The sequence below is a fragment of the Lepidochelys olivacea genome (genome assembly GCF_965140295.1).
Source record: "Lepidochelys olivacea isolate rLepOli2 genome assembly, chromosome: 1".
Classification (NCBI taxonomy): Eukaryota; Metazoa; Chordata; order Testudines; family Cheloniidae; genus Lepidochelys; species Lepidochelys olivacea.
The window spans coordinates 53746909-53772148 of NC_140411.1; the positions used below are offsets into that span (position 1 = coordinate 53746909).

Genomic DNA, 25240 nt, shown 5'->3' on the forward strand with positions numbered 1-25240 from the left:
AGAATAGGGAATGAACTGGTTAAAGAATATTGAGGTAAATTAGATATATTCAAGATGGTACAGCCTGATGAAATTAATCCTAGGGTACTTAAAGAACTAGTTGGAGCAATCCTGGAAGTGATTATCAGCCCAGAAGACCGAAGAAGGGCAAACATAGTACTTATCTTCAAAAGAGAGGGAGGGGAGAGAAAAAAGAGCCCATGAAATTATAGACCAGTCAGTCTAACTTCGATACCTGAAAAGATTTGTAAGCACCTAGAGGTTATTAAGGCAATAAGTAATAGCCAACATGGATTTGTCAAAAACAAATCATCCCAAATCCCTACTTTTCTTCTTTAACAGGGCTACCAGCCTAGTGGCTGGCGAGGGAAGTGGCAGATGTGATATATCTTGATTTTAGTAAGGCTTTTGACAGTCTCATAAGCAAACTATGGACATGTGGTCTACAGTAAATCGTTATAAAGTGAGTACATAACTGGCTGAAAGATCGTACTCAAAGAGTAGTTATCAAAGGCTCGCTGTGAGGAAATACCTAGTGAGGTCCCTCAAAGATCTGTCGTGGGTCCAGACCTATTCAAAGTTTCATTAAGAACCTGGATAATAGAATGAAGAGTATACTTATAACATTTGCAGAGGGCACCAAACTGTGAAGTGTTGTGAGCACTTTGGAGGACAAAGATAGGATTCAAAATGATCTTGACAAATTGGTCTAAAAATCAACAAAATGAAAATCAATAAAGACAAACGCAAAGTACTACACTTAGGAAGAACAAAAAAAATCAATTGCACAACTACAAAATGGGGAATAACTGGCTAGCTGATAGTACTACTGAAAGGGATCCGGGGTTTATGCGGATGACAGACTGAACATGAGCCAACAATCAGGATGCAGCTGCAAAAAAGGCTCCTGTTAACAGGAGTGTCAGATGCAAGCTGGGGGAAGTAACTGTCCTGGTCTGCTCAGCACCGGTGAGGCCTCAGCTGGAGCACCCTGCCGCGTTTTGGACACTGCACTTTAGGAAAGCTGTGGACAAACCGGATTAAGTCCAGAAAAGAGCAGCAAAAATGATAAAAAGTTTAGAAAACCTGAGCTAGGAGAACAGATTAAAAACACCGGGCTCTAGTCTTGAGAAAAGAAGACTAAGGAGGGACCAGACGAGAGTCTGCGAATACCTTTAGGGGTGTGACAAAGAGGTGCGTGGCCCTTCCCTAGGCATCAGCTCCTCCTCAGTGCCCCCCGGGGGCTCTGGGCTGCTCCCCACTAGGAAGGGATAAGCGGGCCTCGCCCAGCCAGGGGCTCCGGCTCTCAGCTCTCTCGGGGGCGGCCCTGTTTGCGGCGCGATGGCCCCGCCCGGGCCCCCTCAGGGCTAGTGGGTGCGGGGCCCCCTGGGGCTGGGGGGCTCCCTCTCCCCACGGGGGGGTCTCTCCCCACTGGCGGGGAGGGGGGGCGCGCTCGGTTCCGCACTCACCAGGCTCAGGGCTGCGGCCGCCAAGGCGGCGAGCGCCGCGGCCGCGTCACCCAGGAGCAGCTCCATGGTCCATGCCAGGCGGGGCCCTATGGGGCAGCTCCACCGATGCGGAAGCGGCTCCCGGCCGCGGCGCTGACAGCAAACTGCCTCGGCGAGAGGAGCCACTTCTCGGAGCGGCCGGGCTCCACAGCGCCCCCTGTCGGCCACTCCCGGCTAGCCTAATCCCCCCCCAGGCTGTCGCGCGGGAGAGGCTGGGGGAGCGGAAGTGCGCTCCCGACCCCGGAAGTAGATCGCGCACGGGCGGAAGTGAGACTATGGCGGCCGGATTCAAGTAAGTGACTGGGCGACGCAGCTTCTGGTCCCGGCCTGGCATTCGCCCCTCCCCCTCCCGGGGGCCGGGCTGGCTCTGAGCCGGGCTCGCCTCTGGCCCCGGGGGGGGTCGATACAGCTGCCGGGCCCGGCGCCATCAGTCTCCTCAGCGGGCTCTTCGCGGGAGCTGCGGCCCGGGGCGCTCTCAGCCCCCGACCTGGGCCGCGTGGGGAGCCGGGAACGCGGCCCGCGTCTGCCTGGAAGCTGCCCTGGGCCCAGGCCGCTGCCGAGCCCTCCGGCCCGGCGATGGCCGCAGGTGCCAGGCTGTGGGTGGGTTTAGCCTTCAGCTGGACCGACCCGCTGCCTGCTCGTAACGTGCCGTGCCCAGAGCTCTGCCAGGCCAGAGTCTGGGAACTGGCTGCTGTCAGGAGCGGCTCCCCCGCTTGGAAGTGGGGGCGGGGGAGAAACACACCGCCTAGGAAACTCCCCTCTCGCCCCTACCTTCCCCCGGCAGAGCTGATCCACTTGTTATTGGTGATCGTGGAAATCGAGCGGCTAAGGGCATGTGTCCTGCATGCACTTGGCACATGTGTAATTTTATGCATGTGAGAAATCCCAGTGAGTTCACTGGGGCTCCCCATATACAGAGTATGATGCTTGTGCAGAATTGTAATTTGTGGCCCTTACTCTCTATTAGACAATCAACATTTAATTTGTCCCTCTCAAGTTTTTTGTTGTATTTGTTTGTTGTGTATTTTTTATTCCATCCAAATTTATCTGTATTCTAAAACTAAAAGCTTAGTTCAGAGGCAGTTAAAGCTATTAAGGTTTTGGGTCAGTAATAGGAACGTGCCCTTTAACAGACAGGCAGTGTCCAGTTAAGGGGAGAGACCAGCCCCTACCTCGCTACACCCCTCTCAGATTATCCACTTTCAATGCAACGTTGCAGTCTACCAGAGAAAAGTTCCTTCTGCTTCAAGGAGTTACAGAAATACACTATTCTTCCCATGTTCATCAGCCTTGTAGCATAACTCACACCCATAACTGCTGTCTCATACTTTTGCCAAAAAGCATTTAATTCCCAGTAATATTGACCCTGGATATGAAATATTTTGGGGCGGAAGTGAGATGGCAGGTTAAGGTTTATGTTTGGCTTTATTTTTAAAGTGAGAGCTAATCTTAACCAGCTAAGGTGTTTTGAAACATGTGGATCTCTGTCTATGCCAGAGCAAAAGTCTTGGTGGAAGTCATAATAACTATAATCTCTTCCTAATCAAAACAAGGCCGAGGTATTAAAGTTGCTGGAGTGGAGGGATCCATCAGGAGACAGAGGAAAAAGAAAAGGAGTACTTGTGGAACCTTAGTGACTAGCCAATTTATTTGAGCATAAGCTTTCGTGAGCTACATCCGATGAAGTGAGCTGTAGCTCACGAAAGCTTATGCTCAGATAAATTGGTTAGTCTCTAAGGTGCCACAAGTACTCCTTTTCTTTTTGTGAATACAGACTAACACGGCTGTTACTCTGAAACCAGTTAGAGGAAAGTGGGTGTTAAGTGTAAGGACTGGTTGGACAAGGAGTCTGTTCCTAGGCATTTGGGGGAAGGTTCTTTCTGCATTGACCAAACTATCTTTTGCTTCTCCCGTGTCTCACAATCAATTAAATGGGGCATAGTAGCATTTCCTGAGACAGTGAGGAATTGCCCTTATGTCCATGCTAGTTGGGAATATCTCAAGGAACACCAACAGGGATTAACATTACCCTTGTGCTTGTAAATTGTCAGAATTATGTCAAGTTTATGTTGTCTTGGAAAACGTAATGAAAGTTCTCACTCTTAGTTATCATTTCAATGACTTTTCTCCAAAAATCTTTGTTTGAACAAAACCTGGGAAGGCCTTGTGCCAAAGATTAACTTCTCTCCTGGAAATGTCATTTTAATGTCTCTGATGTTAGTGTCATAACAGTTTGTGGCTGTGGAACATTCTGTCTTAGTTTCTGTGTTCGCTGTCTTAGCAACTCTCTGATTTGAAAAATTGTGTCATCAGAAGGGCTATGCAGAAAACAGCCTGCAGCATTAAATTCTATTTTAAAAATGCTGTTGTCGTACTACATACATTGGTGTATTTGTAATGTCTATGAAGAGAACGATTATTTATTTATGCTCCGAATAAACATAGGTAGATGTAGGATAACTTGAATTCTTTAATTTTACATTTATCTTAAATTTGGTTAAGGAAATATATTTGTGTTGTAAAGAAAGGCCCTGAGAAGCAAAGTAGAGGGAAGGCCTTGAAAATAAGAAGTGATAAGGCCAGAAGGAATAAAGTAGGGAGGATGTCTGGTTGAAAGAATAACCAATGGGATAAGGAGAAGTTTCTAAAAAGAAGATCCTCTGACCAATAGGGGTGACTGCAGATGGTTTTAAATCAAATAAAGAGAATCTATCTTAAAACGAGCCAACACAGCCCTTCACCAACCCACACACCAGCGTTAAAGCCTATGTGAACCCAGGTGCAATGGGAAAACTGTTGGACAGCAAGAAGGCGGGGAGGAAAGCCCTTGGGAAGACAGGAGGTTGTAAATTTAATCTGACTGGAAATAAGGGTGAACTGTCTCAGATTTTACTTCAGCTGAAAACCAGTAATTGGCAATGACATTTCTTTGTTAAAGGGCATAAAAATAAGCTTTTAAAGGGTTCATTGCTAATACCTACCTGACCATGTTACAGCCAACCAATATGGGTTTAAGCACTGGGGTTAGCTCATTTGTAAGTATATTGATCAAATGCTTATAAATGATTTGTTACTATTTGGATGTAGTAAATTGCTTAGTATTTAGGCTTTTTAGGCATGGTTAGACCAACTACATATTGGTCTTTGGATTTAATAAGGAATTCATGGTAAAATTGGTTTTTAATTTCCAATATTAATAATTTCAAGTATTATTAATACCAGCAGTAGAGTAATGTGTGAATCAAAAATCAGATTTCAATATGTTATACACATTTTACAATAGGGCTCTGAGAATTTAGATTGTAAGCTCTTCAGGTATCAAATAATAATACAAAGGTGACACCACACTGAAAATTTTAAAAAGTGGTAATTTTTGAAGCAGTCACGTTCTGTATGCATAAGCCAATTAATCATCAAACTAACCTGAAAAATTCAAATACTATGTACATTTTAATTTGCAACATTTCTTAAAAAATATTTAACACACCTATCTCAATCAGCTCTCTTATGCAGCCATAACTATGGTATTGCTACCAACTCCATCATAATATTAGCTTTTACAGATTCTCAGTTTTCAAGCTAAGATTTTTTATGTATGCAGTTACATTAGCTGCAGTAAAGGGTGGGTTTTGTTGTGGGATGAAAGAGTAAAGTATCTCTCTTTCTCCCATTTTCCAAACTTCACTCTTTCTAACCTTTTTTCAAAGCCCTTGCCACGAGGCAACCATCCCTCCGGAACCTATGAGTTCTGGTGTCAAAATGATCAGAAAGAACACTGTAGAGGGCTCTAGTCTTTCTGAAGTTGGCACTCACTTGGCTAATGTGCTGTCTCCACAGCATTGTCAGCCAAGGAACAAAAACAGAGCTTGACTCTGAAACACAGATGCCCACTGAGTAACGTTTGCTTTTCTTTTCTGCTAGAGTTTAGGTAGCCATTTACTTTGTAAAACAGATTATGCATATGAATTTTAAATTTTGTGTCTGTTTTAGAACTGTGGAACCTTTGGAATATTACAGGCGATTTTTGGTGAGTAAAGCATCATGTATACATCAGTTAAATAGATTTAGAATATATTTTTCTCGTACAGCTACTGTACCTCTGTTGCTATTCTCTTTAAATTACACATAAACTCCAATGGGGTTTTGTTTTTCCTTAAAGCCTTTCGTAGAAGAAAATCTTTCAGACTCTTCAGGACAGGGACTTTTTATTCTATGGCTGTGATCCTGTGAGTGCTTTTGTACATGTGACTAGTTTCACCGGCCTCAAAGGGACTGCTAAGTGCATAAAGTTAGATGTGCTTAAGTGCATACAGGATTGAGGCCTTGGTTTGTACAGTGCCTTGCACAATGGGAGACCAACCAGGGTGGTGGCTTTTAGGCGCTACCAAAATACAAATAATATCACTGACTGTGTCCTTGGAAAAGACAAATTCTGAGTCTACATTAATAATGCATATTAAACAAAAGATAATAGAAGATAATAAGATGATAAGTAACAGAAAGGATTTGTCAAGAACAAATCATGTCAAACCAACCTAATAGCTTTCTTAACAAAAAGAACAGGAGTACTTGTGGCACCTTAGAGACTAACAAATTTATTAGAACATAAGCTTTCATCGGATGCATAGAGTGGAACATATAGTAAGAAGATATATATCTATCTATATATATATACACACACACATACAGAGAAGGTGGAAGTTGCCATACAAACTGTAAGAGGCTAATTAATTAAGATGAGCTATTATCAGCAGGAGAAAAAAACTTTTGTAGTGTACTTCCTCACACCTTGTCAACTGTCTAAATGAGCCATCTTGATTATCACTACAAAAGTTTTTTTCTTCTGCTGATAATAGCTCATCTTAATTAATTAGCCTTTTACAGTTTGTATGGCAACTTCCACCTTCTCTGTATGTATATATATATCTTCTTACTATATGTTCCATTCTATGCATCTGATGAAGTGAGCTGTAGCCCACGAAAGCTTATGCTTTATTAAATTTGTTAGTCTCTAAGGTGCCACAAGTACTTCTGTTCTTTTTGCGGATACAGACTAACACGGCTGCTACTTTGAAACCTTTCTTTAACAGGGTAACAAGCCTTCTGGGAAGAGGTAGATGTGGTATATCTTGACTTTAGTAAGGCTTTTGATACTATCTCGTATGACAGGCTCATAAACAAACTAGGGAAATGCAACTAAATGGAGCTACTATAAGGTGGGTGCATAACTGCCTGGAAAACTGTTTCCAGAGAGTAGTTATCAGTGGTTCACAGTCAAGCTGCCAGGGCATATTGAGTGGGGTCCCGCAGGGATCAGTTCTGGGTCCAGTTCTGTTCAGTATCTTCATCAGTGATTTAGATAATGGCATAGAGAGTAGTCCTATAAAGTTTGCGGACAGTACCAAGCTGGGAGAAGTTGAAAGTGCTTTGGAGGAAAGGATTAAAATCCCAAATAATGTGGACAAAGTGGAGAAATGATTTGAAGTAAATAGAATGAAATTCCATAAGGACAAATGCAAAGTACTCCACTTAGGAAGGAACAATCAGTTGAGCACATGCAAAATGGGAAATGACTGCCTAGGAAGGAGTACTGCAGAAAGGGATCTGGGGGTCGTAGTAGATCATAAGCTAAACTGAGTCAACAGTGAAACACTCTTGCAAAAAAAACCAGCAAACATCATTCTGGGATGTATTAGCAGGAGTGTTGTAAGCAAGACACGAGAAGTAAGTCTTTTGCTATACTCTGTGCTGATTAGGCCTCATCTGATGTATTGTGTCCAGTTCTGGGTGCCACATTTAAGGAAAGAGGTGGACAAATTGGAGAAAGTTCAGAGAAGAGCAACAAAAATTATTAAAGATCTAGAAAACCTGACCTATGAGGGCAAATTGAAAAAAATGTATTTGTTTAGTCTGGAGAAGACTGAGAGGGGTTTACATAAAAGGTTGTTACAAGAAGGAGGGAGAAAAATTGTTCTCCTTTAAACTCTGGGGATAGGACAAGAAGCAATGGGCTTAAACTATAGAAAGGGTGGCTTAGTTGGAAAAAATTCCTAACTGTCAGGGTGGTTAATTGCCGGAATAAATTGCCTGGGGAGTTTGTGGAATCTGCATCACTGGAAATTTTTAAGAGCAGGTTAGATAAACACCTGTCAGGGATGGTCTAGATAATACTTAGTCCGGCCATGAGTGCAGGGGACTGGACTAGATGACCTCTTGAGGTTTCTTCCAGTCCTACGATTCTATGACTATATGCACCTCTGCAGCAACATCAAATAACAGGTAAGTCCAGAATGTCTGTGGTCAGTTTCAACCCCAGTAGATGTGGCTACAGAAGCAGAGTTTGGAGGCAGCATTTGTACGATAACTTGGGAATGATACTATAAACAAATACTATTAAAGTGATATATGTATTAATCAAGCCAATAATTCTTTAATTGTGAGAGGTTGTGATGAATGTGAGAATTTTGGTGGTAATCCATATGTATGCCTCAGTTTTCTTGTGTTCTTTGTGCTGCTGTACACTGAGTATAAAAGAAAAGGCATGCAGTGTTCGAAGCACATAGTTGTCTGATTGGAGACCAGATATATGAACATCATAAACTGAATAGAACTTACATATGTGACTTGTATTATTTGGAAGCAGAAGTTAGCAATTTCCCAGGAAAAACTAGTTTAGCACAGGGTGCTGATAAATACCAGGTTAAACCAGGAAACTGGGAAATATAAAATTATTATAGTATACAAATAAAAATGACTGAAAAATATTTACCATTATTGTTTGCAGCATTGTTGCACCACACAAAACAAAAGCCCAGTAGAGATTTCATGAGGCAATTATTCCTGTACACATGTTGACCACCCTCTTTCATCTAAAATACGCAGGAAAGAAATTGTCAACTGAACAAGAAGAAATTGCCAGGCTTTCTGGCATGTTTACTTGCATTTAAAGTAGAAGAAGCTCCGTATCCAAAATCAATGTTTTCATCCCATATCAAGGAAACAGCTTCCACTGTAACATGGTGGAAAAATCTGAAGAATGCTGATATTCCATCTGACCTCACAGACCTGGTGGTACAATTGCATCAGCATCCAGCAAGTCTCGCAAGCACAGAACAAACCTTTTCAACTTTGGTTACATCCATTCAAAATTGAGGAATAGATTTGGTCTATTCCCTAAGTCAAATTTGGTCTTCTGCTACAGAATGCTGTGTAGCCAAATGGACCTGGCCTGGTAGTTTGCTACTCTCTATGCTTCTGATTGCTTAATGCTTCAAACCTATAGCCTGCATGATTCATTTTCATATAATCTAATGTTTTTTACTTTTGTTTATATAATAGAGAAAACTGAAATATAAGTCATGACATGTATAACTTCCTTGAGGAAATGCTGAGCCAAAATGCATGCAGACATTCCAATGTTCAGTATTATAATTACATATGTTAGTATTATGCCCACTGCAGTTTACTTTTTATTTGTACAGCCCTAGTTAATTTTAGAATCTGCTGCCTTATGTGACCACAATTTGAATATGTAACTCAAGCTGAGTGTAATGTAGTGTGCATTAATGAAACCATTTTTAAAATAGAAAATGCCTTTAACTGGGACTAACTTGTTTTTCATGGGTAGTAAAAATCCTGACTTAATGTGGTAAAACCCACTCCTGCTAAATGCCATCCCGTAGCTGCCTGGGAGAGACAATGGGAGCCTCAATGACCGTGACATTAACACTTAATGCCTGGGAAGCCGTACAGTTGGGGCTGTGAAACAAAGGCTAGACAGGTCTGAACAAAAACAGGTCTTAAGGTTGCTACTGTGAACAGAGGACACATGGATAGAGAGAACGGAGAGGGACATCAGTATCAAGGCATAGCAAAGCTATTGCTTCAACCAGTATATACTCTGTCTTAAGCTTACTTTTCCCATGCTAACCTAAAGACTCCAGATCCTGTATTCCAGGTTACCAATAAATGTTATCTTGGTTTTGGAAATTGCGCCTTGCTTCACTGCAGTTACTCACTGTTTTGCATTGCTCCCTAAGAAGAAAAAAGCCTTTCTGGAGTCTGATCTTGGTTGGATTTGCTTTGGAGAACTTGGTGAGGAACTGGGTGCTAGAGCCTGAAGGCTCAGCGTAGGAAGTGTTCAGGCCATGTAGCCTCCCCTTGTGGAAAATTATGGGCCCCACAATAAAGGGAGCTATTTGAAGGCCTGTTCATAGCATGGACACTGTAAATCTGTAACAGATCTTCAGTATGTTCCACAGCAAGGGACAGTTTAGATGGTGAACCAGCACCCTTTCTGATCCAATTTGTGTGTTCAGTTTATGTTGAGAAACATCTGAATAACTATGGTCACCTATGCAAATTGGTGAGGATTTTTACCAAACCTTCCTCAGGAAGTGGGGTGCAAGGGTCGGGAGGATTTTGGGGGGAAAGACGTGTCCAAACTACATTTCCCAGTAAACCCAGATAAAGTTTGGTGGTGGCAGTGGAAATCCAAGGGTAAAATAATTTTGTACCTTGGGGAAGTTTTAACCTAAGCTGGTAAAAGTAAGCTTAGGAGGTTTTCATGCAGGTCCTCACATCTGTACCCTAGAGTTCAGAGTGAGCTGTAGCTCACGAAAGCTTATGCTCAAATAAATTGGTTAGTCTCTAATGTGCCACAAGTACTCCTTTTCTTTTTGCTGAATAACTATGTGATTGGCTTTTCTGAACTTGGGCCCTGTTTAGATTTCTAAAGTATTTTCATCTTAAAAGATCAGCAATGGAAAAAAAAGTTTAGTTACAAAAATTAAACAATGCAAACATTTGGAAAATTTCATTCAAGATTATCAATGAATATTTCTTCTCAAGTTGGCTCTGGGTCCTGAAAAATTAGTTGGCCTTTTTGATGATATCAGACCTCTGACTCAGTTTCTTATAGTGTCACAAAATTCACAGATTGCCACTATATTCATAGCAATTTACTGATTGCTTTGTCACTGCACCACTGATAGGAGGTATTACTTTTGTTGCCGAATGTCCTAAATAGCTGTAGGAAGGCACATAGTACTTGGCCTTGAGATGCTTTTTCCTGCTGGACTATAAAGTTTTTAAAGTACCATATATACTCGTTCATTACCCCGTTCGTTTATAAGACGACCCCCCCCAAGATGGATAGGTAAAAATAGTAAAAGCTGATTGACCCTTTCATAAGCCGACCCTATATTTTAGGGGTTGGCAAACTTTGGCTCCTGGCCCATCAGGGTAAGCCGTTGGTGGGTCAGGACATTTTGTTTACCTGGAGCGTTCACAGGCACGGAGCCCCTCAGCTCCCGGTGGCTGTGGTTCGCCATTCCCAGCCGCCACTTCCCGCAGCTCCCTTTGGCTGGGAACGGCGAACCGTGGCCACAGGGAACTGAGGGGCTCCATGCCTGCAGATACTCCAGGAAAACAAAACGACAGAGTGTTAGATATTCAATTCAATGATTTCATAGAGTTTAAAATCATCAAATTTTGGTGCAGACCCGTTTATAAGCCCACCCCCGCTCTTTGATGCATCAACTTTTTACCAAAAATATTTGGTTTATGAACGAGTATATACGGTAACTAAGTTTTGGGCCTGTAACCCAGATCACACTAAATTAGACCAGAAAGCTCACCAGCACACAAATCTTTGAGTTTATCCTAGTGGTCTTGTCATTGCAAATTCCCATTTGAAGATAAACACAACTTTATCATTATATACTCTTGATTGTGTAACATCATGAAAATGTCATTTAACTTGAATTGTGTAATGTTTATGTTTAGAAAGAAAACTGCCGACCTGATGGAAGGGAGCTAGGTGAATTCAGAACAACCACTGTCAACATAGGTAAGTGTTTAACGTTGGGAAGTGCTGGTGACTGAATCGAATGGAGTCAGTTTTTATACCTGGAGTCTTTAATGAATGGCTGATCTATTTCCACAGAGCTTGATTTCAGAACAACCAGGGCTGACATTCTGTGTTGCACCTCAAAGAGTCCAGGGATAGTTTTAAACCATTGTTGCACCCTCTCACTCCGGAGCTACTCAGTGACACCCCAGTTGATCCCCCAAAGCATAGTTTGAACAGCCATGGGTGGCTGTCTAAATTAAGGTAGCTTCCCTATCTGCTTCTGGGCCACAGCATTTCCCTGAATCACTGTGGTCCCATTTCCAATTTGCTGCTCCTGCCTCCAGCACTGATTCTAAGACACCCCTATATCAGGACTTGCACAGGTGTGTCAGAAGGTGCTTTATGGCTTTCACAGTTCATACATTGGGGGAATTCTTCCTGATCATGGCATTTAGAACCCTTCTGTGCTGCTTTGGCCATTTTACCTGGCATAAAGGTAAATTTTCATCTACTAAAGTTTTGACTATTCCTAATTTAGAAAAAATGAATACTTTAGAACTTGATAATTAAAATAGAAATATAAAAAATGCATTAGAGAATTAAAAACATGATTAAATATAATTTCTGTATATATCAACTCAAATTTAAGTTTAGCCAAAAAAAAAAGAAAAAGCCCTTACCTTTTGCAAGGTGAACTGAAGCTTTTTATGGGTAAGTGCCAAAAACCAAATAGGACATTCCATCATTATGTACTTTTAAACCAATTTTTTTGTCTCATTTATTAAATAATTAACAAATGACAAGTCTAAAATATATTTATTTAGTGGTGCATTTCCCATTCTTTCCATGTAGTGAGAAGTTTGCCACTTTGCTTTGGCAAAAAGCAAATTAAGCCCCACAATGTGCCCCTCCTGCCAAATCGTAGTGCTTAAAGCAAATTTTGTTTCCCCGATGGTGGAAATCAAATTGCATTCTTTAGCAAAATTGCCAGTTTCTCCTGCCTGGCCATCTGGCTTCACCCCTATGGTCTCTTTCACTTACTTTCTCTTTATTGTTCTCTCCATGTTATGTGTGCATGCACTCTGTCCACTTCTCTGCCTGCTCTATTTCCATCATGGCTTACACATTTCTACCCACTTTCTCCTTTATTCATTACCCCTCCTTTGGGGGGATGCTCCCTTTTCTTCTGTCCTTCCTTTCATGAATTTGCTCTCACACCCAGTTCTTCTTTGTGGTTCTCCTTCCATTCTTCCTCTAACCTCCTGCTATATATGCAACTCCTATACTACTGAGTCTGCTCTGTTCATCACTTTCCCCAATGTCCTAACATCGGCTGGAATGGAAAGTGCTTTTTTTTTAATAAGTACTCTGCTGGATATTCTTAGCACATTCAGGCTACAGCAGTTTCCCAATAAGAATATGATAAGGCAGGGAATGGAAAACAAATAAGCAGTGCTAAACTAACAGATCTTGCAACCCCTTACTTGGACAAATGTCCTTCCTCATAAGAGTAGCCCCAATAACTTCACTAGCAGACTGCTGAAAGATCTTTGTTTTGCCTCACAAAACTGGAAGGGAATTTAGGTGATAGGGAACTGGACCAGAGGGGAAATACAAGGTAACCTTGTCAGTAAAACAGGTAAGATAGGAGAAAATACTGGTATGTGTATTTTAATTTATAATATAAATTCAGCAGTCTGTGAAGATATCATGGTTTCTCACAGAATCAAGTAGAAAAGCAGCATAAAAAAGTCTTCATATTATATTTGAAAAGTTCTGGGTAATCCAGTACTTTGAATCTCTTGTAGGGACATATTCCACTTACCCTTGGAATTCCCAAACATTTAAAACACACCATGTATCATGTCATTTAGTCTAAGCGAGTGGTATGGAAGCTAAAACTGGTAACTGACAGTGTGAAGATGGATATTAAGTTAAAGAGCTTTCTGTGGTAGCAGACTGAGATTTTATCAAACGTGTTCTCTTTTCAGGTTCAATTACTACTGCAGATGGCTCTGCCCTGGTGAAGTTAGGAAATACTACTGTAATTTGTGGCATTAAAGCGGTATGTTTACTTTTTTTGAGATGGAGAAATAATAGTTAAGACTATGTTTTAGTCACGGGTATTTTTAGTAAAAGTCATGGACAGGTCACAGGCAGTAAACAGCGTGGCCTGGGACCCCTGCTGGTGCTGGGGCAGCGGGGAGGAGGTTGTCGGGGCTGGCAGGCTCCCTACCCCGCTCTGCGGCTCCCTGAAGTGGCGACATCTCTCAGCTGCTGGGTGGAGGTGTAGCCAGACAGCTCTGTGTGCTGCCTCTGCCCCGAGTGCCGGCTCCGCAGCTCCCATTGGCCGGGAACCACGGCCAATGGGAGCTGTGGGGGGCAGTGCCTGCAGGCAGAATTCAGAGTGCAGAGCTCTTTGGCTGCACCTCCCCCTTGGAACTAAGGGATGTCACAGCTTCTGGGGAGCACCCCGAGGTAAGTGCTGCCCAGAGTCCTCACCCCCTCCCGTGCCCTAGCCCTGAGCCTGCCCTCCTCCGCCCCCAAACTCCTGCTGCCCCTGGGGGCCGGGGTGGGAAGGGGACAGGCTGGTGGCTGCTGCCGAAGTCACAGAAAGTCATGGAATTTGTGACTTCCATGACCTCCGTGACAAACGTCGCAGCCTTAATAATAGTTAATGTAAAGATAAAGCCCCTACTTATTAAATTGAAATCGATATGCCTGTCAAATACACGTACATTTTTTTCACAGGAGTTATTTTGAGGATTGAAGATTACAGGTAGATTTGGACAAAGGAATTAGGGTACAATCAAGAGAGAGAGGTGTGTGTGTGCGTGCGTGCATTGTTGTTTGTGTAAAGAGTTGTTTGGCTCTTCTTAAAGAAAACAAAGACCTTATTTTTGTGTATTAATTATTTAGTTTTTGTGGTGATTAATGAGCATTGATAATGAAACAAATCCTCTTCTTTCAAGGGAGATGTTAATAAATATAGCTGTGGAAAACCCAGTTATAATAGTCTTTAACATAAAACAACAAGCAATTCATTGAAGAAGTGATCATAAGTAGAGTAGCTGGAAAATCTAGCTTGGTTTATGAAAGCATTTTGGGCAGACAAACCTTTGAGCCCTTGTGGAAATAGGATTTGTAAATTGTATTTAACATCTTTTAAAAAGTCTTTTCAAACCAGTTTGTAGATACAAAGCTTTTGTTCCCCCTGAGTTTTGTTGTTGTTTTTGGTTTTATAGGAGTTTGCAGAACCCCCAGCACAGTCCACTAATAAGGGATATATTGGTAAGTTTTAGAGCTTTGTCAGTTTTCTGCCTTTTTAGAAAAAAAACAGCGTTAGTTATTTCAGTTAAATGCTTTTAGTGATTGGGAAGAATCTGGTGTAGTAGATGTTTAAAACAAATAAATCACATTAAATAATTGCATTACAACACACAGAACCAGTTTAGTAAGATGACACATGGGAACTGGCCTTTTTAGAGGTAGGTGACAGGTTAGCTAAGGAGTACTAGTTATGGGATTGAGGGTTTCTAGCAGCAGCACAAGGCAGAGGCACAAGGTGAGATTTGCTCTGCCTTCCGCATGTGAGAAACCTCTCCTCATGGAAACTGCCTTTTCACTGCCAATTCCAGCCCCAACTACCATGAAACAATGGGAGGTCAAAGCAAGATATCTGAGGAGACAGGTAGGTGAGCCAGAGAACTCACCTACCTGTCTCCTCAGATACCTTGTTGTGGGTGAGATTGTTGTGGCTGTGGAAGGTGAGGTCTGATGATTCAGGAAGGGCTGCAATAAATTGTATGTTCCCTTGTGTCTTGATAATGCCCAAGAAAAAAATTGGCTTGACTTCAAAAATGGTGAGAGGGAAGTATAAAAATGAGACTTCTGCTGAAATTGAGTCTAACTAACTAGGGATGGTCCTGATGTAGGCCCTGATCCTGGAAGGGATCTTTGCAGGCGGACCCTTATTTCCATATGGAGTTCCAGTGAAATAAATGGGGTCCACTTTTGAGCATCGCTTTGTGAGAATGAGGATTTACATTATAAAAAGGTGGTTTAGATGTGATGTCTTTGGGGAATTTACTAGATTGTGTTCTCAGTTTTCTGTGATTGTTCTGAAATATTTTTTTGCTTCTTTTATGTCCAAAATGGCAAATTTGGGCAGGTAATAAAAGGAAATATGTCATACCAGGAAAATCAGACTCCTGGAATGAAAAGATTAGAGTTGTTGTTTATCTAATTATGGATATTAAGAAATAATTTGTGGTTCATGATCTACATAGCAGGACCTCAGGTAAAATGCTTTAATTTACTGTAGCTAGGAGTATATCTTTATTTCATTCTGTAAATGTAAATGCTATTTTATGAAACACTGACTAATAAATGATCTGTATCCTGCATCATATATCACTTTGTGTAATTTTGGAAGAAAAATCATGCAGACCAGTGTTCCCTCTATTTTTTTACATCCATGTGTGGAATGAATTTTGTTATGTGCACCAATATGGAGGTGATGTGTGACACATCACCTCCATATTGGTGCACACAACAAAATTCTTGTGGTGGGGGTGGGACCGAGAGGTTCGGTGTGCGGGAGAGGGCTCAGGGTTGGGTGCAAGGGGTTGGGTGCAGGGGATGAGGGCTCTGGCTAGGGGTGTAGACTCTGGGGTGGGGCTGGGGATGAGGGGTGCAGGCTGTTGCAGGCTTGGGATGCAGGCTGTCCCGGGCCCGTGATGGGAGAGAGGACTCCCCCCAGCCCTCTCGCTGCAGCAGCTCGGGGCCGGAGGAGAGGCGCCTCTCCCTGGCTGCAGCAGCTTCATCTGGGCCACGGGAGGGGCTCCTCTCCCCTGGCTGCAGCAAGTCCAGGGCAGGTCTGTGTTGGGGCCGTGGGAGGGGCACTTCTCTCCCAGCCGTGGCAGGTCCGTTCTGGGGGAGAGGCATCTCTCCCTGTCTCAGCCCTGAGCGGGGCTTAATAGGCAGCTGCGTGGCCACGCAGCTTAGAGGGAACTTAGATGCAGACTTGATTAATGTTAACAATTCATGGTCTTGGCTTTCATTTGAAATGCATGGCACTAATTAAGACCATAAAACGCTTGTATGCATTTTTATTATTATGACAGACTGTATTTTTTCTTTGTTTAGTTCATAACTAAATATTTTTGATTTCTAGTTCCGAATGTGGATCTACCACCACTCTGTTCATCAAGATTTCGCCCCGGACCTCCTGGGGAAGAGGCTCAAGCAGCTAGCCAGTTCATTGCAGATGTGATTGAAAAGTGAGACCCATTATAACACAGTTCAATTATGAACACAGTTATGGGGAAGAATTTTATTTCTTAATTTTCTGTGTCATTTTGTTTTAGTTCAGAAATAATAATGAAAGAAGATCTGTGCATTGCAAATGGCAAGGTAAGAAAAGGTTTGGTGTTAATGGCAATGTCTCAGAGTAAAGGGGGATAATCATTTGTTAACAGGTTTCAAGAAAACCCTTCAGCTTTTGGGCTACTATTCTTATTTTTTGTTAATTTTGGTACCTGCACACTCTTTGGGTTACATCCAAGTATAAGGTCTGCGTGATCTGATTACGGAAATCAATATCGATGGGTGTATCAACTATATTTTTGAAAACATTATGCTGTTTATGCAACTCCTAGAATGCTAAGTACTTTCTTGGTTTGTAGTGTTTGATTCAAGAACTCATTGCAACAGCATGTCTTTAAACCCAAGAGCTTAGTAAGATACAAAGAAGGAACGGGTGATGATATGGATAACTCGAGTGTCCAGAGATAAAATAGCTAATGCAGAAGAAAAATTTTGAAAGGGTTTAAACCAGAATTAGGATGAGATCGTCACAAGGGGAAGATTATCCTACATCTGTGCACTGTGAGATTTGTGTTCCTTCTTTGAAGCATCTGGTGCTGAGAGACAGGATACTGAAGCTGGTGGACTGCTGGTCCGATCCAGTATGGCATCCTGTTTGTCATCAGAGTCCATATAAAACTACTTTGTCTTCCCTGCTTTTGTAGTAGGAATTTACTGTCTTTTTGAAGCTCTGGATCTTGCATTTAGTAAAAACTATTAGGCCTGTCATGGGGGCACGGAGTGGCGAGTTGACTCAGTGCAAGGTTGGTACACTCCATCACACGGTCGACGGGATTCCCTGTTAAGTCAAACAATTGCGGTCGGAGGACTCAGGACCCCTGGCGGGACCGAGCAACCAAGCAGTTCGTAGACCTTGACCTGGGGCAAAACAAACAGACAATACAGTGGAAGGCTTGGACCCTCTGGGAGGGCAGAGCAAATGATCAGTCTGTCGCCGCTGAGCCTCCTGGCTGGGCTCTGACTCTGGGCAGGGTCGAGCAAATAATCAGTTTATATTGGGAGTCCCCAGTAGCCACGCCTTAATGACAAGTGCAAGGGGGGGTGTAGGGGAACCCTACTCCATGGGTTCCAACCTATGAAGCTGTAAATTCCCTATTAAGGGTTCAAGCATTGGCTTCTAATTCATTCCCTCAGTCACTTCTTACCATAAGGCCCATCTCGGGCATTTCCTCTCGGCGTTCCTGTCAGTCTCCAGAGTCAGCTGATCAGGGTCCATGGTCCTGACAGCCTGGAAAGCAAACATCCTTCCTCTTCCTCAGTCAGCCCCGACTGAACTGGGCTGCCTCCTTTTATCTGTCCCTTTCACCTGGAGTATTCGCAGCAGGGGCGAGGAAGCCTGGTCTCCTGGGCCCACAGTGATTAATCAGCCCCATTGGCCCAGTGTAGTGTTGATACACCCCGTCACTTGGCCAAATTTAGCAAAGCTGCAGGGAGGCATAAAGAATACACCTGTGGTGGGCCTGCCATGCTTGCTGCAAGCAAGGGTATATTCACCCTTTGGAGTTTGTTTTGACTAGGATTTAAAGGTGTGTTATCGGAAGTTATTAGCTAATGTTAACTAAAACTCCAGTGTGGACAAGACAGTGTAGATGTTTAAAACATGCTAAGCTGGTCAAGTTGAACCCTGGCTTTCTGTTTTTCATTGAAAACCTGAAAAATTTCCATGAAAATTTTTGGGAAAAAAACAAAATTTTTCATGTTTCAAAAATATTTTTTGTTAAAAATACTTACAATTCTCCAGCCAGTTTTAAACCTGGGCATCACTTACTTTTCCTAGAGGGATGACAAGACCTTGAATTCCAACATGTGTGTTTTTGTTTTTCCTTTGAAAATAAGGAGGCATTTTGGGTAGGGAACAGAAGAGGTCCATGTTGCAGCTTTGATCCACCTATCTTCAGTTCAGATTTTTGTACTGAAGTAATCTCTCTGTTGTCCTACTTTTTAAACTTAATTATAAATGCCTTTTTCCATGTTTAACTGCCACTCACACTAGTGGTCAGCAAACTTTATTTCAAACTGCAGATCCAATGTTCACGGAGGACTGACAGGCTAGATTTGGCTTGTGGACTGTTAAATTTAGGGCCTTACCATTTTTGTGGCTGTGAAGAACACGTCATGGACCATGAAATAAGCACTTCCCCATGAAATCCAATGTCCCCTTGTTCCTAGGAGTGCCCCAGCAAAGGGGGCTCCTAGCTCCGGCTGGGCTGGGGAGGGACAGGACTTGTCCATTCCCTGCACTGCCAGGGTGGGGGACTAGACCCATCTCTGGTTGCCTCCCCTTGCTGCAGGATGCTCTGGAACTGGACAGCAGCCCCAGAGATTCCTGCAGCTGGAGGAGGCTTGTAGAGTTAGATCCAATCTTCCCTGTGCTGCTCAAAGCGCCCCAGCAAAGGGGGCTCCTAGCTGCTAGTCTGGGTAGGGCTCTGGCAGGACAGGACTTGCTCTTTCCCTGCAGGGTGCTCTTGGGTCTCTCTCCCAGCTGCAGATAGCTCCGCACCCTCTCATCCCCACTCTGTCCAGCTCTGAAGGCAGCACAGAAGTGAGGGTGGTACTCCCATGACCAATGTTCCCTCTAATTTTTGACAGGCTGTGTGTGCAAAAAATTTCTTCTTTGCAAATTTTTGAAGCAGAGTTCAAATTTGTGCGCCATGAAGCAAATGCGCCCAAGCAAGTAAAATGCTTATACATTTAAAAAGTTTTAATTTGCAATTTGTGATAATAGTTTTACACCATGTTATTTTATAAATGTCATTTTTAAATAGTTAGAAAAAGGAAATTTAACCTCCTTTCCCTTTCCCGCCATTGCCAGTTAATAGAATCTGCCAGTTAGTAGATGGCGGGTGAACAATGTCAAAAGTCACCCGTAAATGATATTTCGGCCTGACGCCGATGTAGTATTTCATTTTTTGTGCGCGCGGTTTCTCGCCGTGTACGTGGGGTTTAGGATCTGTGTGCGTGTGCACACGCATACAGCTTAGAGGGAACAGTGCCCATGACCCCCACCCACAATCCTCCACGGTTACACCACCTTGAAATTTCAGATTTAAACATCTGAAAACGTGATTTTTACCAATTTTCAAATCCTATGGCTGTGAAATTAACCACAATAGACCATGAATTTGGTAGGGCCCTAGTTATGTTTAATAGCTCAAGTGTAAAAAGTCCATATATATTTTTTTTGGTGACATAAAAAATATGAATTGAATTTCTCACCCATGGTTTTCTAGTGGAGGCAGAAGTCATTCTCTTTGTTGATAAAATACAATACAGTGGCTGACTACAGATGGCTATCTGCACATAAATAACTCCTTTTAAAAAATTGGAATTTTTCTGTGGTGACCATAATGCAGAAATGTGTGTGATGTTCTTTGCTGCCCACTCGGTAAAATTGCTTCCTCAGCCACTTCTTAGCAATATCAATCCTAATAATCTGGAAATGTGAAAATATATTGACTGTTTCTCACCAGCAAAATTAATATTTTGTTAAAATCCATCTTCTTGGAGTAGAGCATATGGGAACAGGTGAGGCTTTTGATCAGAAGAGCCATCTAAATTGCTATGCTTAGTGAATTGGGTGGGGGGAGCTAAGAGGCCATGTATTCATATTTGTTGTTAAAGGATCAGAGGATGTGTATTACCATTGGCTTGTAACCTGAATTAGTGTGATACTGGCAGTTCGAAGGATATATCAGATCTCACATGTACAAACTTTGTTTCTTAGCTTGCTTGGGTTCTATACTGTGATTTCATATGCTTGGACTATGATGGAAACATTTTGGATGCCTGCACATTTGCTTTGTTAGCAGCTTTAAAAAATGGTAAGTGTCCTATAACACACAATTGTTAAGCAAATTACATTCATGGGATAAATGTGTTAGTAGGAATCTGAATCATGGTGAACAGTCTGTTGCTGATTTTAATTTCCCCAAAACCAGAATATGTCAGCAGTTAAACCCCCCATCTTTTTATTGAACTACTGAAGCTATAATACAAAGAAGAAATATGTCACTAAATTGATGTCAAAGTTTTGTATACATGTTGTTGATCAGGCTGTAGGCTACCTTGCTTACATATGCTTCTTGCACATTGTATTAATCTATTATAGGACTGAGAGCCATTCCACCAGATAGGTTAGTTTTTCAGAGCAATGGTATTTGTCTTCAGCGTACCAGAAGTTTGGACACTCCACTACTGATCATAAGCAAAATTGTAATTTCAGTACACCAACATCTAAATGAAGTGATACCTGTTCGCGTTATTTAGTGTAGGGAAACTAAGTATTTAATCACTTATATTTTGTGTGATGCAAACAGGAGATATTTAGAAGTTATTAACATGTTCACATTTATAATTGAAGAGATCACAAAAGCAGGATCATAGAGGAGTAGAGAGATGTGATGTAGTGATAGGAAAAAGACATGCTATTGTGTGGGTTTTTTTTTTTGTTCAGTGTGGTTCAGCTAATGTACTTATCATGTAGAAAGTGCCATTATGGTGTGTGTGTTTTAATTTCCAATTTATTTTTTTTACAACTGATTGTTTATACTTGACTGACTCTGAACAAAATAATGGGCTCAAAAAGGATGAGTGGCATCTGTTATTTTTGCAGAAAACAGGTACCCCATATTGTCTGATTTGGGACCTGCACTCAATAGGAATTGCAGTTGCTCAGCCCCATAGAGATTGGTGGATGTTAACATAGAACAGTTCATAAAGAATTCCTTTGGGGATAAAGCCCAAATTATCTTCAGCTAGTTTAATATCATACAATTAATTGGCCTCTTCTCTTTCAGTACAGTTGCCAACAGTTACTATAAATGAAGAAACTGGTTTGGCAGAAGTTGATTTAAAACAGACAAATCCTTTGAATATCAGAAAGCATCCAGTTGCTACATCGTTTGCTGTATTTGACGAGTAAGTTGGTAACTGTATCAAATGTATATATATTTTGTAAATTGTTTAGTGACACACACACTGGTGAAAAACTGACACTGTTGCCAAGAAGCTGTGGTGGCAAAATCCTCATGCAGTTATGTCAGTGCACCTCATGGACCAACCAGACTTTTCAGCTACTCTAATTCAGGGCTGATTATGTTGAACTGTTACATAGTTTTATAATATGAACAAATGACCACCAGAACAAAATTAATACTACCAAATTTCCCCTGCAACTGAAGCCAGATTTGATCTCCAGATTTCACAGCTTAGTCATATTGGAAAGTATTTTAATATTGAAATGTACTTGAGAGGTGTAGCTTCATGATGTTGTTGTATTTATATACTTTTCATCCCAAAGGGCTTTACTTACATGAATCACTACATCCACTACTGAAACGCAAATACCTCTGGCTACATCGTGACAATTTTTCAATAGCTCATAACAGTTCACAACAGTTTCAGGACAGAAAGTAAAGAACTTATCCAGGGATTGACATAGATGGAATGTAATTACTCAAATTAAAATTTGGCCAACTCTCCAAGTTAACGTCCTTAGATCTAAAAGGGTTGCATGTTGTCAGGCTCTTTATTTTTAAATCTGTCTGAAAGACTTCTTCCTTGAAATCTTTCTTGTTTTTTCACTAAAATAGCAGGATTGGGGTACAAGTGGTTCCCCAGGCCAGACTTTGCCTCTTGGGTTGTGGCCTCTTTGAGTTTTGTTGTCACCAGCACTTGCTAATTGTTATAGCCCACATATCTCTGGCAAGCCCAGAATTAGAGAGGCCCTTAATTCCCAAAGGGTAAATGTAAAGTCTGTTTCACTCTTCAGGGATTCATCTGCTATGAATTACTTGTAGACTGTTTTCTGTTACTTCAGGCCCTCGCATCTTTTTGGCAGTAGTAAAATGGAAATGTGTTAGCTTCTAAGTATAACAACTACCAGAGAAGAAAGGTTCTAAAACTAGCTGGCGAGCAGTGCTGATAGTTTGCTGCATCTCTTTCACTAGCCACAGTCAACAGAAATGTATCTTTCTGTTTGTCCTCTCGAAAATATTTACAGGCAGCTCCTTAATATTGTTAAGGTGGGGAGCAAGGTGGGAGTGACGAGGGTTGGTAACCTGGTATACAACTATCTCCAGCAAGAACTCTTCGGATGAAAGGCAGTGTGCGCAAAGCAGTAATAACTCTCAGGCGTGTGTGCCATTGCACAAAAACAGCAACTGGAAAAGCGACACTGGAAAAAATGAACAATGACAGAACCTCCTACCTTCCCTTCATTGAAATCCTCTCATGTAGAACAAGCAAATGTTTTTGCAGGTTTCCCTCCTCAGTTACCTGGGGGGAGGGAGGGAGCAGGTACCCTTGGTTAGGGGGTTTATGTACTGAGATTGAGTTGTTCTGTTCATTACTTTATGAAAGTTCAGGCAACTGCTTGTCCTCTTTTGATGATGCCGATAATATGAAAAACATTACCAAATTATAGAACTCACCACTTCTTAAAAATTAGTTGTAAGTAACGTAGAATAAATGCATTCCCTTGGCAGTTTCACTGTATTTAGTATATCAAATTTAAATTACATTGACTTTAAAATACACTTTTTTTGAACAGTGTGGAATTGGGAATTCGCACCAGACATTCCCAATAATATTTGCACTGTTGTTTATAAACATTTTGCACGTTCAAAAAGGTTGTACTAAGGAATGTTTAAGGGTTTTCGTAAAAAGCTGACGTATGTCATCTTGTCCCATTGACTCCTCTGTGAACTTTTATTATTTGTCTCTGTATCTGTCCATTGTAGTATAGATTTCTAAAGGACTAAATGGTTCCAACAATTTTTATTGTAGAATAAAGGATATTTAGCATAATTTAGTCAATTTTCCCTTTAAAATATTATGAATTTTACACTATTTGCTGTGGAAAAAACTAATTTGGGGTCGTGAGAAATCAATAGCTTTCATCGCAGGGGTAATATTTTTGATCGCTTCCTTGATTGAACAGTGTAGTAGATCAAAATACAGTCCTTGATTCTCTTTCAAAGAGTTCACTAAAAATAAATATACATACAAATAAGACAAATGGGTTTTGTAAGTACATCTATAGCAAACGGAAATAATGGTGTTTTCACTTAGTTTTCTGTTAACGGTAAACAATCTTATAGCATGTAGTCACCATTTTAAAAGATTTGTTTTACAACAATTCTAAACTTTTACTGTCTGTTACTGTAGTAGCTGTTTTAGTGCTGCAAATTGTAGTTTCCTGATTAGGGCATAAATTTTTAAAACCTCTAAATTTAAATTTTATTTCTATTTACAAACCCTCAAACACCCAATTGAGTTCAACATTGAAGTTCAGTAAGGGTTTGCCTTCTCCCCATGTTCTTTAAATTAGGGCATCCTGACGACAGAACAGTGGACGTTTATAGAATACTTCCAGAGGTACTATATTCAGCTAAAAAACAACTCCATATAAATAAAACCTTTTAAAAAGTTAGCCTAAATGACCCTGGCCAAATTCATCTTAGATGAATCAGATGAACCTTTTCCTATCTGATTGTTTTGTATGTGAAGATCCAGTAACTTGTACACAAACATCCCACCCACCTCTGGATTCTCTTCTTTTAAAAGCACAATACTCATTGTTGATCCGACGGCAGAAGAGGAGGACCTGGCAACTGGAACGGTAACCATTGTAATGGATGAAGAAGGCAGACTATGTTCTGTTCATAAGCCAGGTACTTTGCAAAATTACTGCAAGTTCATTTGACAGGCAGCAAATTTAAAATTAAACAGTTGGAATCAAATTCTATCTACAGTTGGCTGTTATTTCAGTAGAACATGCTACATAGTAATATTATTGGCCTTTAGCATGTAGCGCCATCTTAATACCATACCTGTGTCGGACAGTGCTCTCAAAACAAGTAACATTTTCCTTCACTTAGTTGAACTATTTCTTAAATGAACGTTACTACTGCAGTCTTCTTAAAAATAATCTACAGGATTGCATTTTGCAAGAGTTGGTGTGGTTGCTGCAATAAATAACCTTTTCCTTGAACAAATCGTCTTCATGACTTGTTTAGACATACTTGTTGCAGAGGTTGGATCTTGAACCGAGGTCTTCTATTGTGCTAGTAAGATTTGATATTTAAAGTAAAACAATTTTCTTAAGGAGAATCGCAAACTAGACCACCCTGATTCTTAAACAGTAAAGTAACCCCCATGACTGAAAGGTTTTAGTGTTTCCATTTGATAAAAATTTTAAAGAAAACAAAATGGAAAACAAAGCTACTATTTTCAATTTTGGGGGATCCCCCCCTCTTTTTTTAGGTGGAAGTGGCCTAACAGCAGCAAAACTTCAAGACTGTATCACTCGGGCTGTTACAAGACACAAAGAAGTGAAGAAGCTGATAAATAAAGTGATAAAAAGCATAAAACCAAAATAAACATACAGCAAGGTCTCTTCAAAATGGATTTGTAAAAATTGTATTTGTTAGAGTGTTCACCAACCTTTTATACTAAATAAACAGATATTAATACTACATTTACAAAGTTC

At 41.3% G+C, this 25240-nt stretch overlaps 2 protein-coding genes across 2 annotated transcripts in view; one reads left to right on the top strand and one right to left on the bottom strand.

Moving 5' to 3' along the window:
• Nucleotides 1–1601, bottom strand: part of ALG5 (ALG5 dolichyl-phosphate beta-glucosyltransferase) — a 47439-nt gene extending 45838 nt beyond the window's left edge. Inside the window, exon 1 of the mRNA XM_084644818.1 lies at nt 1470–1601. Within this exon, the coding sequence (XP_084500944.1) occupies nt 1470–1535 (66 nt within the window). The 5' untranslated portion in view covers nt 1536–1601. The remainder of the gene's footprint in view (nt 1–1469) is intronic.
• On the top strand, nt 1541–25226 carry EXOSC8 (exosome component 8; the record flags this gene model as incomplete). Its single annotated transcript, XM_084644807.1, has 11 exons — nt 1541–1800; nt 5499–5535; nt 11295–11358; nt 13353–13426; nt 14607–14652; nt 16538–16643; nt 16731–16776; nt 20474–20570; nt 21546–21666; nt 24316–24422; nt 25015–25226. 11 exons carry the CDS (start codon nt 1541–1543, stop codon nt 25128–25130), a joined length of 1074 nt encoding a protein of 357 aa, XP_084500933.1. The 3' UTR covers nt 25131–25226.
• Between the last annotated feature and the right edge of the window lie 14 nt (nt 25227–25240).